We start from the raw sequence: 14216 nt of genomic DNA, 5'->3' as shown, positions 1-14216 counted from the left end.
ATCTTGGGGGTGGAAGGAAAAGTCGGAAGGAACACACCCTCATTTACTTCTAACACGGTTAGCTGATCTGTTTGAAATTAGATCCACTTTCAACTGTTTTAACTTAATTGTTAAGCCATTTCTTAACCTCATGAATGCAGTTTTCATGCGCTTTCAAATCTGGCCCTGAACTAATAGACCCTTTCACTTCAGTAGTTTTGGAAATGAATGTTAGATGGAGAGGAAAGCATTTTAACAATGCTTTTCGAAGGGTCAAAGCTCTGAAAATATAGTATAGTTTGTACATAAAACTCAGTACACCTGAATATCCTGCTGGCCCTTTGTCTGGTAATGAGGCAAGCCATGCCACCCTTTAAAACTTCTGCTTCCTTTCTGAGGGCAGCTGGCTATGTTGGTGCTGAGCTATCTAACTGCTCAAGTGAATCCATTATTAGGATCAAAGTCCCAGCAGATGAGAAACAGGTGGCAGCCAGGCACCCTGGGGCAGTCTTCCCTTCCCTTGTGAGAAACAGGGTAGGTCCAGGTCTCCATTCTAGAATATTCTCCTTTAAAAGGGGGCATAAGGAATAAGAGGAAGAAATGCCTGTCAGTAAGAACAGCCAGTGCCGTAAGACTGTTACTGAGCCTCCTTCTGTGAATTTGTCATTCTCACTGTGTGGAAGAACCCCTAAATGAATCTGGTTTCATTTGCCATTTTGTAGGAAACCAATGGGTGACGATCACATTTGAAATGATAAAAGATTATGCCATTTTTACCTTCATTGCTTAAAGTAAAATGATGCCCTAGCATGTATCACAAATTAATAATGATAATTATTATTAATTATCAGTAGCCAACATTTACTGTAACAGTAGCTGACATTTCTGGATTGCTAAGGCATTTCCATGTAAATCCTATGAAGTGGGTACTATTACGTCCCCCATTTCCAGAGGCAAGAACTGAGGTAGAGAGAGGTTGAGTAACTTGCCCAAGGTCTAATTCTTGTGGTGAAACAAGGATTCAAACGCAGGTGATCAGAACCCAGAATCCATGTTCTTATGTGCTATACTGTGTTGTATAGTGACGACCAATGGAAGCAAAGTACCACTTAGAAAGTTAAAGTAAAAATATTAAAATAGAAGTCAGTAAATCACTGATTTTTTAAAGGTATACTTACTGAATCCCTTTATCAAATATTAACATATGTACTATGCACTGGGCACACTGTCCACATTATCTAATTTAATCTTCTGCGAATTAGTTATGCCCGTTTTACAGATGAAGAGACCGACTGAAGAAAGTGTGCTGTACAACATCACAGGAATTGTACTTGTAATCTGAACCCACACCTGACAGGTTCCAAACCTCGAGCTCTTCTCACAAAGCCACCCTACCTCTTCTTTTTTTAAAGCAATTCTCTATGACTAGGAATAAAACTAATAAGAGGAAAACTTTGGAATAAAACTGACTACTTTTAAGTTTAGAATTAGGAGAGAATTTTCCTCTTCTCTCTCTTCTGTCAGGCACAAAATAGCTCTGACTTCTTAAGTATCGATCCTAGAAATGGGAGGATTCAAGTGATTTGTTATAACATGGGCCGTAAAAGGAGAAAGAACCTCAGCAGTAAATCTGCTTAGTCTTTATCAAGCAGCAGTAGCGCTCACATTCCCATGTATTCCTAAGGCAAACTCACAACTCGAACCACTTTTAACAGAACACAGAGAAGATGATTAATACTGTCCATTTTCTCATCATTTTTTTCCTCTCCTTTTTTGTACCTAGTGTAAGCTTCTCTGTTACATAAAAGGAAACAGCTGTCTAGAAGTTGTCAAATAAGACTCCTGCAACTCAAAAAGGAAAGGCAGTATAGGCCTGGGATTAAAAACCCAGGCTTGATCCCACACCCATCAGGATGGCTACTACCAAAAAACCAGAAAATAATCAGGGCTGGGAAGGATAGGAAAGAAACTGGAACCCCTGTGCACTGCTGGGGGGAATGTAAAACGGTATAGCCACTGTGGAAAACTGTATGGTAGCTCCTAAAAAAGTTAAAATTACCATGTGATCCAGCAGTTCCACTTTTGCGTATATACTCAAAAGAATTAAAAGCAAAATCTCAAAGAGATATCTGTCCAACCACATTCACAGGAGCGTGAGTCACAACAGCCACAAGGTGGAAACAACCCGAGTGTCCACTGAAGGATGAATGGATAAACAAAATGTTGTGTAAATACACAATGGAATATTATTCAGCTTTCAAAAGGAAGGAAATTCTGACACATGCAGCAACAGGAATGAACCTTGAGGACATCACGTTAAGTGAAAGAAACGAGGCACAAAAAGACAAATACTGCTATGATTCCTCATATGTGAGCTCAGAGACAGAAGGGCGGTTGCCAGGGGCAGGGCTGAATGAGTTGTTCAGTGGGTACAGGCTTTCAGTTTTATAAGATGAAACAAATGGGTTCTGCAGACAGGCTGAACAACTTGTGAATGTACTTAACACTACTGAACTGTGCATTTAAAAGTGGTTAAGATGGTAAATTTTATGTTATATATGTATTTTACCACAATTCAAAAAGAAGAACACAGGCTTGGAAATTGGTAAGACCGGGAAATAAATCCTGGCTTGCCTCTCCCACCTTCTAATTTTGTGACTTTGGATAAGTTGTTTTTTGTTTTTTTGTTTTTTTTTGCGGTTCGCGGGCCTCTCACCGCTGTGGCCTCTCCTGTTGCGGAGCACAGGCTCTGGACGCGCAGGCTCAGCGGCCATGGCTCACGGGCCCAGCCGCTCCGCGGCATGTGGGATCCTCCCAGACCAGGGCACGAACCCGTGTCCCCTGCATCGGCAGGCGGACTCTCAACCACTGCGCACCAGGGAAGCCCTATGCTCCTGTAGGTCTAGGAGCCAGTGCTCTCTATAAGGTAATTCTGTCTGTCTTTTCTTTGACCAAAAGGGTATTGGGTTTCATACAGGGTAATATTATTCAACTCAGGTGCTAGAGCAATATAGAGTTTCAGGTATTTTGTTTAACAGCCTAAGAAAAATCATTAGAAACATTCACTGAATTTCTATATACAGTTAGGCAGTAACCATCAAGATATATTGCTGAGTGAAAATAGCAAAAGTATCCACCATTTATCTAAGAAGAAGGTAATAAAAAGTATGTAATATATATAAACGTTTACATTGTTAAGACAAACCACTGGAAGAATAAACTGAAAACTAAAACAAACAAAAACAGTTCCTTAAATAGGTAAGAAAGGAAACAGGGTGGAAGCGACAGGAGTAGTAGAAGGTGGACTTCTCAGAACACGCTTTTGTAGGTTTGATTTTGCAAAGTATTTTACATAATTATGAAACAAAATTAAGTGTTAAAAATTCAAAGAAATGGAAAATGAATACTCCTACTTATGTACTGATTTGTTGGTATAACTATATGAAGAATTAGTTCAGGTGCCTTTAGAACCGTTCTTTGCCTGTACATCCCTAGTGGGATGCACTCTATGAACAAAACCAGTGGAAAAACCACCACCACCACCTAAACTGCTTTCAGTAATCACATTGTTGGTGATAGCGTTGGTATAGTTATTATTAGGCAGTTACGTGAATATTATAGGACAAAGCAAATGAATAATTACGCTGTGTTACTGTGAACTGGGATGGAAGAAAGAAGTTACAGATGCAGGACAGAAAATTTCAGAATTTGACCCGGATGGGAGCTTGGGTATGAATTGAAAAAAAAAAGCGGGGCGGGGGGGATGTTGTAGCTCCACCTGCTGAAAGGTATAAATATAATGACCAATTAAATAGCCCACACTGTAGGCTCTAAATATCATTTGTTTAACTAAAAGAAACCAAGGCTCCTTAGAGACATGGCTGATTCCAGGTCTGGAGCAAAGAATGAGCCTAGAACATCTTGTCACATCAAAAAGCAAAGAAACTATCAGACTTCAGGAGCTGTGTCAAAGGAGTGAGGAGGTAATTTGAAGAGCTTCCACTCTCCAAAAACGCAGCTACTTGAGCACCAATTAAATATAATAACTGCAATGGATAAAACCATATCAAACATGCGAAATCCATGAGTTTATAATGATACTAAAAAACCCCTCATTGGCTACTTTTGGAGGATGTTACAGAATCAACTCAAAGTTTTAAAACTGGTCAACAGAGAGAAAGACATCAAGCCTTTATCTCACCTTTCCTGTCAGAAATGTACCTCAGGGTAAACAAAAATGAATAAGGCAAAGTTTCTCTTCATGGAAGTGCTTTTAGCTAATAAGTGAGGAAGGGAAGACAGAATTAGAACGCCACATTCTGAAACCCCTAATGACTCAATGAATCTAGGCAGTGCTCATCAACCACTGACACATAAAGAGAGACAACCAGACATTCTACGCCTCATAATGGAAACGCACAGCATCACACAAAGCAAGCTTGTCAAAAACTCAAACCTGAATCTGATTAAGCCTCTAAATCTAACTACCAATGTATAAAACAAGTGGGGAACAGAGAAGCCTGTATCAGAGGATACAGTTAGCAAACTCCAAACTGTGGGAAATGCTGCAGGACAAACAACCTGGTTTCTTCTACAAATAAACTGCAATACAAAAAGAGAAAAAAAGAGCGAGAAAAGGGAACACCTATAGATTAAAAGTGACTTACAAGACATACTAACTAATTGCAATGAGTGGACCTGATTTGCCTTCTGATTCAGACAAACTGCTTAAAAAACTGCAAAATTTGAACACTGTGTTGACATGAACTGGATAAAGAATTGATGCTAATTATTTTAGATTTGATACTGAATTTAAAAGGAGTCTTCATCTTTCAGAGAGATTTTCTGATATATACCTTGATGAAATAAAATGGTAAATGGGATTTTCTTCAAAAGAATCAGAGGGGGATGGGGGTGAATAAGAGCAGAGATGACATAATTGTTAAAGGCGCGCGATAAGTACGTGAGATAATTATACTAGTCTCTCTACTTTCGTACATGCTTGAAATTTTCTGTAACAGAAATTTTCCAGAACAGAGTTAAAGCAAAACCGCTTTCTGGTCCTGCTCTTTGATGACGGCTCTCAGATGATTTTTCATATTATCAAATAGTCATGGATCTTGGTACAGGTGACACTAGGTCCTGTTTACCCAAAGATTTTCTTCAGATGGAAAGCCTGAACAGCACAGTAATTTTCCAAGAAACATGAACTGTATAAAAAGATCATCACATTAAATTGGATATGTTAACACAGATTTAGGTTCCACGAGAGAACATGGTAAAAATATCATGCTATTAACATCGTAAAACTGTTTTCCCCCCAAGTTCCTACTCTTTTGGCCCTTTTCACTAAACATACTGTTTTCACAAATATCAAACACTCCTTCCCAGTTGAGAATCATTTTCCTGAAAGAGGGGCTCTCAAACCTCAGCCTGCATCAGTATTACCTGGACAACTTGTTAAAAAACAGATTACTGGGTTCCTTTCCCAGAATTTCTGGCTCAGGTCTGAGCTGGGGGCCAAGAATTTGCATTTTAACAAGTTCCCATTTATTGCTGATGCTGCAAGTCTGGGGACCACACTTGAGAATCACTGTCCTGGAACGTCTATGAAAATTTATGTGTCCCCTGCTTCCTCCCATCTCTTCTTCCTCCTAAGAACAAAGTTGCCTGACAGTTTCCATAGAAAAGGGCATGATCTATCCTTTCTTTGATTTATATTTACCCCTTTGAACTCTACAATGCCTTCCATTGGATAATTATTACATAACCTTTTTCTGAAATTAATTACCCTTCAATGATATTTGTTTTAAAATGTTCCCTATTAGGTTAGAGGTGGCATTTTGGCTGCCACCTTCCCTAAAAATAACCAGACTAATTTTGTCTCTCTATCCTACTCTCCCCTTCCTCTCTTCCTCCATCCCTCTAACTGAACTGAAAAGAGGAATAGTTAATAACCATAAAAAGATATTACTATATGCTGTTTTTATTAGAATATAATTTCTGAGAGGACAGTAACCTTTTGACTTTACTATAGCTTTCCTTTCCCACCATGTTATGGGCATTTATGTAACTATTATTATTTGAAAATAACAAGGCCTGATTTTTATTAATAGTTACAGAACAGAATTAGAATTCAAAGCCCTGACACAGGGTATGCATTCAATCCATTTTTGTCAAATGAAATATTTCAATCACAGAGTCTTAGAGACAACCGAGGTCCAGGGAACCTAAGTGATATACAAAAGGTCAAAGGGTCTGTTACTGCAAATGCCAGAATCCTATAATCCAGATCTCGTAACTCCTACCCAGCCTGTGCTTCTCCCCCTAGTCTGTTGTACCTCTCACCAGTTTTATCAGGAGAGGTCAACGGTGCCTAAAGTGAGACAACGTTAAGTCCAAAGTAGCATAGGGATAAATACTTAAAGAATAATCTTAAAATTCTCAATTAAGGAAATACACTTACTATGGAAAATAATTTTTTTTTACACAATATTTTGCTTTAGATGCTTTGGCCTTTCTAGGTTTCTTTACAAAGTGTGTATGAGGAGGTTATTACTCTAGAAAAACTCAGAAAAAGCCTAGAAAATTTAAGAAGATAGAAATTCTGATGGGATTGGTGTCTCTGGCACTGAATAAATTACCCTAATAGATCACCCCCACTCCAATGCAATGTGCACTGTGTGATCACAAGACCAAAGCTGATAGTACCACGGTCATCTGCAGAGTCTGCTCTTTCTAGAGAAGCTAGATTTGGGGGAAAGGGAAAATAACCACTTAGTAACTATTTACTACATCCCCAAAATAGTTTTAGGTGGTTTACATACACTATTGAATACATTCCTTTCAACAACCCTATGAAACAGACATTATTGTCACTTTTAACAGACTAAAGCTCAGAGGAGTCACAGGCCTAGGGTAACTGGCAAGTCCAGATGCAAACTCAGGTGTAACTGCTTCCAGGGCCACACTTCATCCACAGAGTGAGGCTCCTTGTTTCCACTGAAGAGTTCCGGCACCTTTGTCAGTACTCAGACTCAAAATGCCTGAGACAGGATTATAACCTCTATCATCTACTTCTAAATCCTATAAAAATGGAAGCTGTTCTCCTGCTGCTTAATTTAGTTTTGTTCATATCATTAGCAAAAACAGTTGTAACACCAGGACAAATTCATTAAGGAAGGATTTCTGACCCCGAGTTTGGCATATCTTTAAAAGCGGACAAATAATGAAGCGTAAAGCTATGTTCATTAATTTACATGAAGTCTCAAATGGTGATAAAGGACTTGCCTGACGTTTCCCTTAATGTAAATGCCCAAATCAATATTCCTAACCCTTTGGCCTAATGCATGCAATCAAACTATAATTCCTAGAGGCCCAGAAGGGCCAGCAGTCAAATGACCTTTATCCTCATCTCACCTATAGGGCTTTTGGGTCACGCCGGCTCAGAGGAGGGCTGTTGAGAGAACTGGTGACACCATTTCCCAGGCTGGAGGGAGGCAGAGGAGAATGGAAAAAGCTGCTCATAGGATTTAAATGGGGCTCTGCCCCTTTAGAAAGCAACACTACAGTTAAGGAACCAGTGAAAGGGCACTGCTTTTCCTTATTTGTGTATTATTAATGTGATGTTTTAAAATACCACCCTTTTCTGGATGGACCTAGAGTTTGTCATACAGAGTCAGAAAGAGAAAATCAAATACCGTATGCTAACCCATATATATGGGATCTAAAAAAAAGATGGTTCTGAAGGACCTCGGGGCAGGACAGGAATAAAGACGCAGACATGGAGAATGGACTTGAGGACACGGGGAGGGGGAAGGGGAAGCTGGGACGAAGTGAGAGAGTGGCATGGACATATATATACCACCAAATGTAAAATAGATAGCTAGTGGGAAGCAGCTGCATAGCACAGGGAGATCAGCTCGGTGCTTTGTGACCACCTAGAGGGGTGGGATAGGGAGGGTGGGAGAGAGACACAAGAGGGAGGGGATATTCGGATATATGTATACGTATAGCTGATTCACTTTGTTATACAGCAGCAACTAACACACCAATGTAAAGCAATTACACTCCAATAAAGATGTTAAAAAAAAATACCACCCTTTTCAATAGGCTTGCATGAAGGAATTAAAGCAGGCAGGGTCTTGAAATAATAATTTGCCCACCACTGCCATTTGTCATAAAATCCTTTTCACTGTGGCGATTTAAAATCAACCTTGTAAAACACACTGTGAGGAAAAACAGAAAAAAAATTTTAAAAGCCACTTCCTTTAAAAATTTCTGAAGTAGTAGTTAACATGTCAAAAGCCAAATCTCTAGCAATATAAATGCTGGATTACACTGTTCCTTCCTGGCCATCCATCCAAAGCCCCACGTATGATGTATGATTTTTTTCTAAACAACAGCAAACATTAATGGTTATGCTTATCAAGTGTGAGAGTTCACTCCTGGTTGAACAGGATGACACACTTGGCAGGGCTTTGACAAAGGCTGGCCTACGTCCTTCCATAATCAGTCAGATGGCTATACACACGGATTCTTCACATGTCCTCGTCAAGCTCATGAGAGGTGTCACTCACGTTTGGATTCCAGAGTCCACCACCACAATAAGCGAGAATATAGATAATATGAACTTCTTTGTCATGATTCCTAAAGCTTAATTAACATGCCCTTGACATTTCTTTTGAGTGAAAAGATAATACATATATTAAAACAATTTTAGAATTATATAGCCAGATAAATATCACTCATCATTGTTCTGAATGTTAAGTCATCGCTGTATACTTTTTTGGGGAGCACTTCACAATTGTGCTGAAGGAAGGACATCAAATGATGCTTAGAAATGTGACACACATTTTCATTTCACACTCCATCAGCTTTCACAGCTGTAGCTCAATGAAATGTAAGAGAGAGCTTGGCAAGCAGCCATATTTACCAAGGTATGAAATAGGGGTCAGGTTACTTTTTTATAGAAAGAAAAAAAATGTTTAATTTTCACTCCACATTACTCAAGCAGATATTCAGCTAACACCCTAGAGAAAGGCACCATAACCACATATACTGACATGGTTTAATGCCTGTTTAACTGCATGTAGGTTTTTACTATATTACAAACAGCTTTGCAAAGCACAAAAATTATCCTTTCCTTACCCCCTTCCACTGAGGATCTACTGACACAGAAACATACTGGATCAGATCATCTTCCGTGTTAAATCTTTCACCTGAAAATAATGGCTTTTGCCCTCTGTTTCTAGCCTAGAAGCAGAAACAGCTTATTCCCTTCACAGGCAGAGAAGCAAAGCTATAGGCATCAGCATAAATGCATCTTTCTAATTCAGATTTCAATCTGTCAGAAAGGATTAAAGCCTCATGCATACATAAAAAGGGAACTATAAATGATAACAGAAACATGGTGGGAAATCACTGTGCTTCCAGAGCGGCTGTTTTACTAGCAGGGTAGAGAGGAAAAGCATCTTCTACTCACCTCTGTTAAACCTGAGACTTCTCCTTTTGCTAATGGTTTGCTGATGGATGGCGCGTATACTTTGGCATCTGAAACTGGCTGCCCTTTCATAAAATGTTTTCCTGATTCATAAACGTTCACTTCGACCATTTTCCCCATGAATGTGGGGTTCTTTGGCACTAAAACCTTAAAAAAAAATGAGAGAAGGCTTAATTTTTAAAACTAATATTTTATCTTAGAACAGCTTTAGACTTACAGAATTATTAAGATAGCACAGAGAGTTGGTATACCCCAGACGCAGTGCCCCTCTTATTAACGTCTTATGTTGGTATGATACATGTGTCACAATTAATGAGCCAATGTTGGTGTATTACTATTAACTAAAGTCCATACTTTATTCAGAGTTCCTCACTTGTCCCTTAATGTCCTTTTTCTCTTTGGGGATCCCATCCTAAGTGGGCTCTATCTTCCAGATGCTCAAGGACCTGGGGATCTAGCAGGAAGGGAAGGCATTTCTGGGAGGGGTAAGGGGTTATAGACAGCGCTTTCTCCTTGTGGGATGCCTGTGGTCCGAGGGCACGTGGAAGGCAGGCCTGGAACCGCCCGAGGCATCCGCCAGTCACTCTTGGACAGGCCTTTGATATCCGACTCTTGGCTGTCCCAGGCAATGAAGAAAACTGGGACAACACTGATGAAAGCTTTATACTTTTAATACCTTCCAAGTTTGCTGTCAGAGTCAGGATTTGAGCAGCCACTTCAAATAAAGGCCTGCATGTCTGGGTGCATATGTGTGTGTGTGTGCAAGTGCACATGTGTGTGTGTGTTTTGGGGGAAGAGGAAGAATATTTCAAAGCCACCTTTTCAATATCCCAAACCTTGGTGTTTGGAGCTAAATGACTCCTTTAACTGATGGCTGCCATTCACTTCTTTCGTTCTGTTATGAAAAGCATGTACTTGTTAGTTCTGCCTCCACGTAGAACCAGCTCCTCTGAAGGGTACTTGGGCTGGCTCACAGGAAACTGTCAGATGGTCCCTTTCCACGAGCGATTACTGACGGAGGTACTTGTTTACCTCGAGCAAATGTTTCCCCTCCTCTTGGACTTACAGGTAGTTTGTATGTATTATGTCTCCCTCACACTTCTATTTCAGTACTGGAGCTCCTTGCCAATCTTTTCAAGTCATAATCCAAAATAAACAGACTAATTCTAATCCAGCAATACTTTGATATCTAGATACAATCTTCTGGAAGTCATCTTTTTTTAGAAAAATAATTCCTATGAAATCTTTGATATGCTTGGTTTTAGAGACCAAAAAAAAAAAAAAAGAAAGAAAAATCAGATGAGAGCCAGAAGTTCCACAGCCAGTTTCTCCGAGAGGCAGAAACGGATCTTGGTCTTTCTGAGTCTGATTTTTTATGACCACTGAGTACACTGCTTCATCAAAGTATAGGAAGAAAGGTCACCTGGGTGGTGGATTACTCGCGGCAAGCAAATGGACTAAAAAAGCTTTAGTATCAGGATATGAAAGCCCTTTTAAATCAGTTTTTATAAAACAAGAAAATCTCTAGAGCAAACTATCCCTGGGAGATCTGGTACTATTCTCGGGGAAAATAACTCTCCTTGATCTGCTGTCTTGATCTGAATGAAGGGCTCAGTGTTTTTTTCCCTCCGGTTTTAATAATTGGAAAAAGCTCGACTGCTTTAAATTGGAGGAAACAGCTAATGAGACATGCCATCGCCTTTAAAATGAAGGGGAAAAAAGTTCCCTGCTGAGGCGAAAACCCAGATGGCAAGAGAAAGGAGAGGAAAGAGGCAACCAAGATACAATCAAGCTCCTCCCGAGGGCTGAGCAGAAGTTTGGCCTGAACAGGAAAATGGCTCTCTGGAGTCAATTACTGAGGTGGAGAACGGGGAAGAGACAGACTCAGCTCAGACATGGAGTGTTCGGAATCCATCCTCAGCTGTAGTCTCTACTGGGGACCGAACAGGGCACATTCGGTCTGGGCCATGAAAAGCTCCCCCACTTTCCCTGAGGACCCAGTGCCCAGTCTGTGCCCCATGCTGGAGGCCCCTCCGGCTCCGGCTTCCCTGCTTTCTAACATGGGCAGTCGGCTTCCCTCGCCCATCCTTTACGTGACTTGCCCAGGCTGGGCTGAAGAGCCTTCCCAAGCCGTGACCCACAGAAAAAAATTTCACTTGTCATTTGATGAGAGTAGGAAAAAAAAAAAGAAAAGTAGGAAAACTCACTTGATATTAAGAAAAGCGAACACGATCCAGGGATGACCCATGAAATCCCTGTGCCCTTATGAGGGTCTCTCACCAGGAGGGGCATGTTACACCTCCTCCTTGGCCCTTCCCAGGGTCCATGGCCCCCGAAGGAGGCACTGTTTTCTTCAATCGCTTTTGAATTGCTTTACCACCTGGGGTAATGGAATCCCAAATGCTAAAACAGAAGTCTGGTTGCTGGTGGGGCAAAGCACGCGACTTTAACGGGCAGGGAGTGGGAAGCCTTTCAGGTTGGCCTTGAAGAAAACTCTCAGAGTGAAGTTGGTTTGATCCTTATGCTGGTCTCCAGAGTTGTTCACCCAACTTGAGTTGAGTCCAACGAACAGACTCCTTTCCCTTTGCCCCCAGCGTTTTTTATCAATGTGGAAGTTAAAAAAAAAAAAAAAAAAAACCCAAAAAAACAAAACACCTGAAACTAAACAAAACTAAGAAAGCCAACCAACAGACCAACCAATCAGAAGCCTGTGTGAGTGCTGTGACAGGGACAGGAAAGCCCTGCCCTTCCAGGCTGATGTCGCCGGCACAGACGTCCTTCCTGTCTTCTGGACAGAACTTTCCCCTCCACATTGCCAGGCTGTGGGGATTTTGGCAGTGAGAATTGCCTGTTCCAAACTCCGCAAAGCTAGAGGCGGGTCCTGTCAAAGATGAATGGGGACTAAAACACACTTATTCCTTCGTATAGAATGTTCTGGAGATGAAGCCACAGAGATAAGCCCCATGTCAGCCTGGTTGGCTTGATGCTATAAAATAGCCTTCCCGCGACAAGATTCTACACCTCCCCCCCCCCCCCCCCGCTTTAAGTCTCTTTCGCTTAAATTGATTTACTTTTTTCTCATTTTGGAGAAACCCTAAGAACGTGGGAGTATCTCTTACCTGCTCATAGAATCGATTGTGTGCAACATAAAACTTGGAATCAAAAGATTCTTCTGTGACTAACACTTTTTGTCTCTCACCAATCTGTGGAGAGAAGGGGAGAAAAACAGGAGAGATCAGGGCAAATACCTGAGCATCCAAAAGAAATGCCAACCCAAATAGTTATGGGCCGTAAGTCGTGTCTCCTTGAATTTAAAGTAGACTCCAGATTGCCAGCTACTAACAGCCAATGCAAGAGTCACTGATTCAAATGTTCAGAAAGACATTATTATCTATGTAGTAACATCAAATTAGTGTAGAACGGAATCTTATTTTCTTACAGAACTATGAAACAAAACTTGATCTCATTTCCTTCTTCAACGTAAGTTAGATAATTAAAGGCTTCTAAGACATACAAAAATCTTCTAAATATCACTTTGTTTTTCTTGAAACAAAGTTGCAAAACAAGTCAGAACAAGCTGCTTCTAATCCAAATTCATGAAAATATTTTGGCAAAATATGAAGTGGTAATAAACATTAATTTGAGTTACGAGGGATGTAGCACTAAAGAAAATGCCTTAAAAACTAGTCATTAAGTCCCCGTACCTAAACATTTCACACGTTACATGCAATTCTGAAATTACTGATTAATTCAGTTATTTACTTGTTATATACGTTTTCTCTGTCACGGGCAACTGTCTCTTTTTTGTTGCAGGCATGACCCCATATTCATTTTATTTTTTTAAGAGAAAGACGGCAAAAATAGGGGACTGTTAATTCTCTACAGGATCTATATTTACGATCTAAGCATGCATTTTTAATAACCAAGAAGTTAAATCAGCCAAAACGTTGGTTAAAGCAATGTGACCATTTTAAAAGTCTACTATTTCCAACTTTATTCTACTGTGAAATGCAACATTTAAAGTATCATTACTTTCTTTTTTTTTTTACAACATCGTCAAAATGTCTGATTTAGCAAACCAGCTGTATTGGGTGATTGTGCCTGGAATCATTTTTGCCATTGTTACTTGATAAATACAACCCTCTACGTTAAAGCACATTGGCAAGACTTTTTAAACGAAATCCCTATTCTCATATGTAGGGACCTGCCACCATGTTCAGGCAGTTACCACTCAGGCAACATAAACACAGCTGCACTAAATAGACCACCTAACAAAAAGAAAAAAACAAAAACACCAAACTCTTCTGTCCATTATACAATGCTAATACCTAAATACACCATAATTTGCTCTTTTTCACTCTCTCATTCAAATGTAGCTCCCTTAGCCGAAGGTTGTAAGGTCTCTAGGATACTTATCAAACACTTAACTTAGTTCACTCCTTGAAAACCAGTGAAAAGTTCCCGCACTATTGTCTCTTTTAAAGATCAAGGAGAAACAAAAGAACTACTCCCAGCTTCTACTTTGAGCTTTAATGGCCCTGTTTATAGAAAAAGACTGATGAATATTGGGTTTCACTGAAGTATATTCTTCTGGAAGGAAACTTAGAATGTTTGCACACATTTCACAGTGCGAGTTGCTTATAACTTAAGATAAGTATCTGTCAATGGTTCTTAAGGAAATCTGCAATTACACTTCATCTAACATTAAGTTTTCAGGAAATTAACAACAATACGA

The 14216-nt window shown here is 40.0% G+C and overlaps 1 protein-coding gene across 5 annotated transcripts in view; it reads right to left on the bottom strand.

The window, feature by feature from the left end:
- Positions 1 to 14216, bottom strand: part of CDKAL1 (CDK5 regulatory subunit associated protein 1 like 1) — a 650929-nt gene that overhangs the window by 23954 nt on the left and 612759 nt on the right. For all 5 annotated transcript variants that reach the window (XM_067752107.1, XM_067752108.1, XM_067752105.1 and 2 more), the window contains 2 exons: positions 12601 to 12684; positions 9464 to 9628 (listed from right to left, as the gene is read on the bottom strand). In XM_067752107.1, the coding sequence (XP_067608208.1) occupies positions 9464 to 9628; positions 12601 to 12684 (249 nt within the window). The remainder of the gene's footprint in view (positions 1 to 9463; positions 9629 to 12600; positions 12685 to 14216) is intronic.

Source organism: Pseudorca crassidens, chromosome 10 (genome assembly GCF_039906515.1).
Source record: "Pseudorca crassidens isolate mPseCra1 chromosome 10, mPseCra1.hap1, whole genome shotgun sequence".
In the NCBI taxonomy this organism is placed as follows: Eukaryota; Metazoa; Chordata; class Mammalia; order Artiodactyla; family Delphinidae; genus Pseudorca; species Pseudorca crassidens.
The sequence above is the reverse complement of the archived record's forward strand: the minus strand, read 5'-3'. Positions and strand labels throughout refer to the sequence as shown.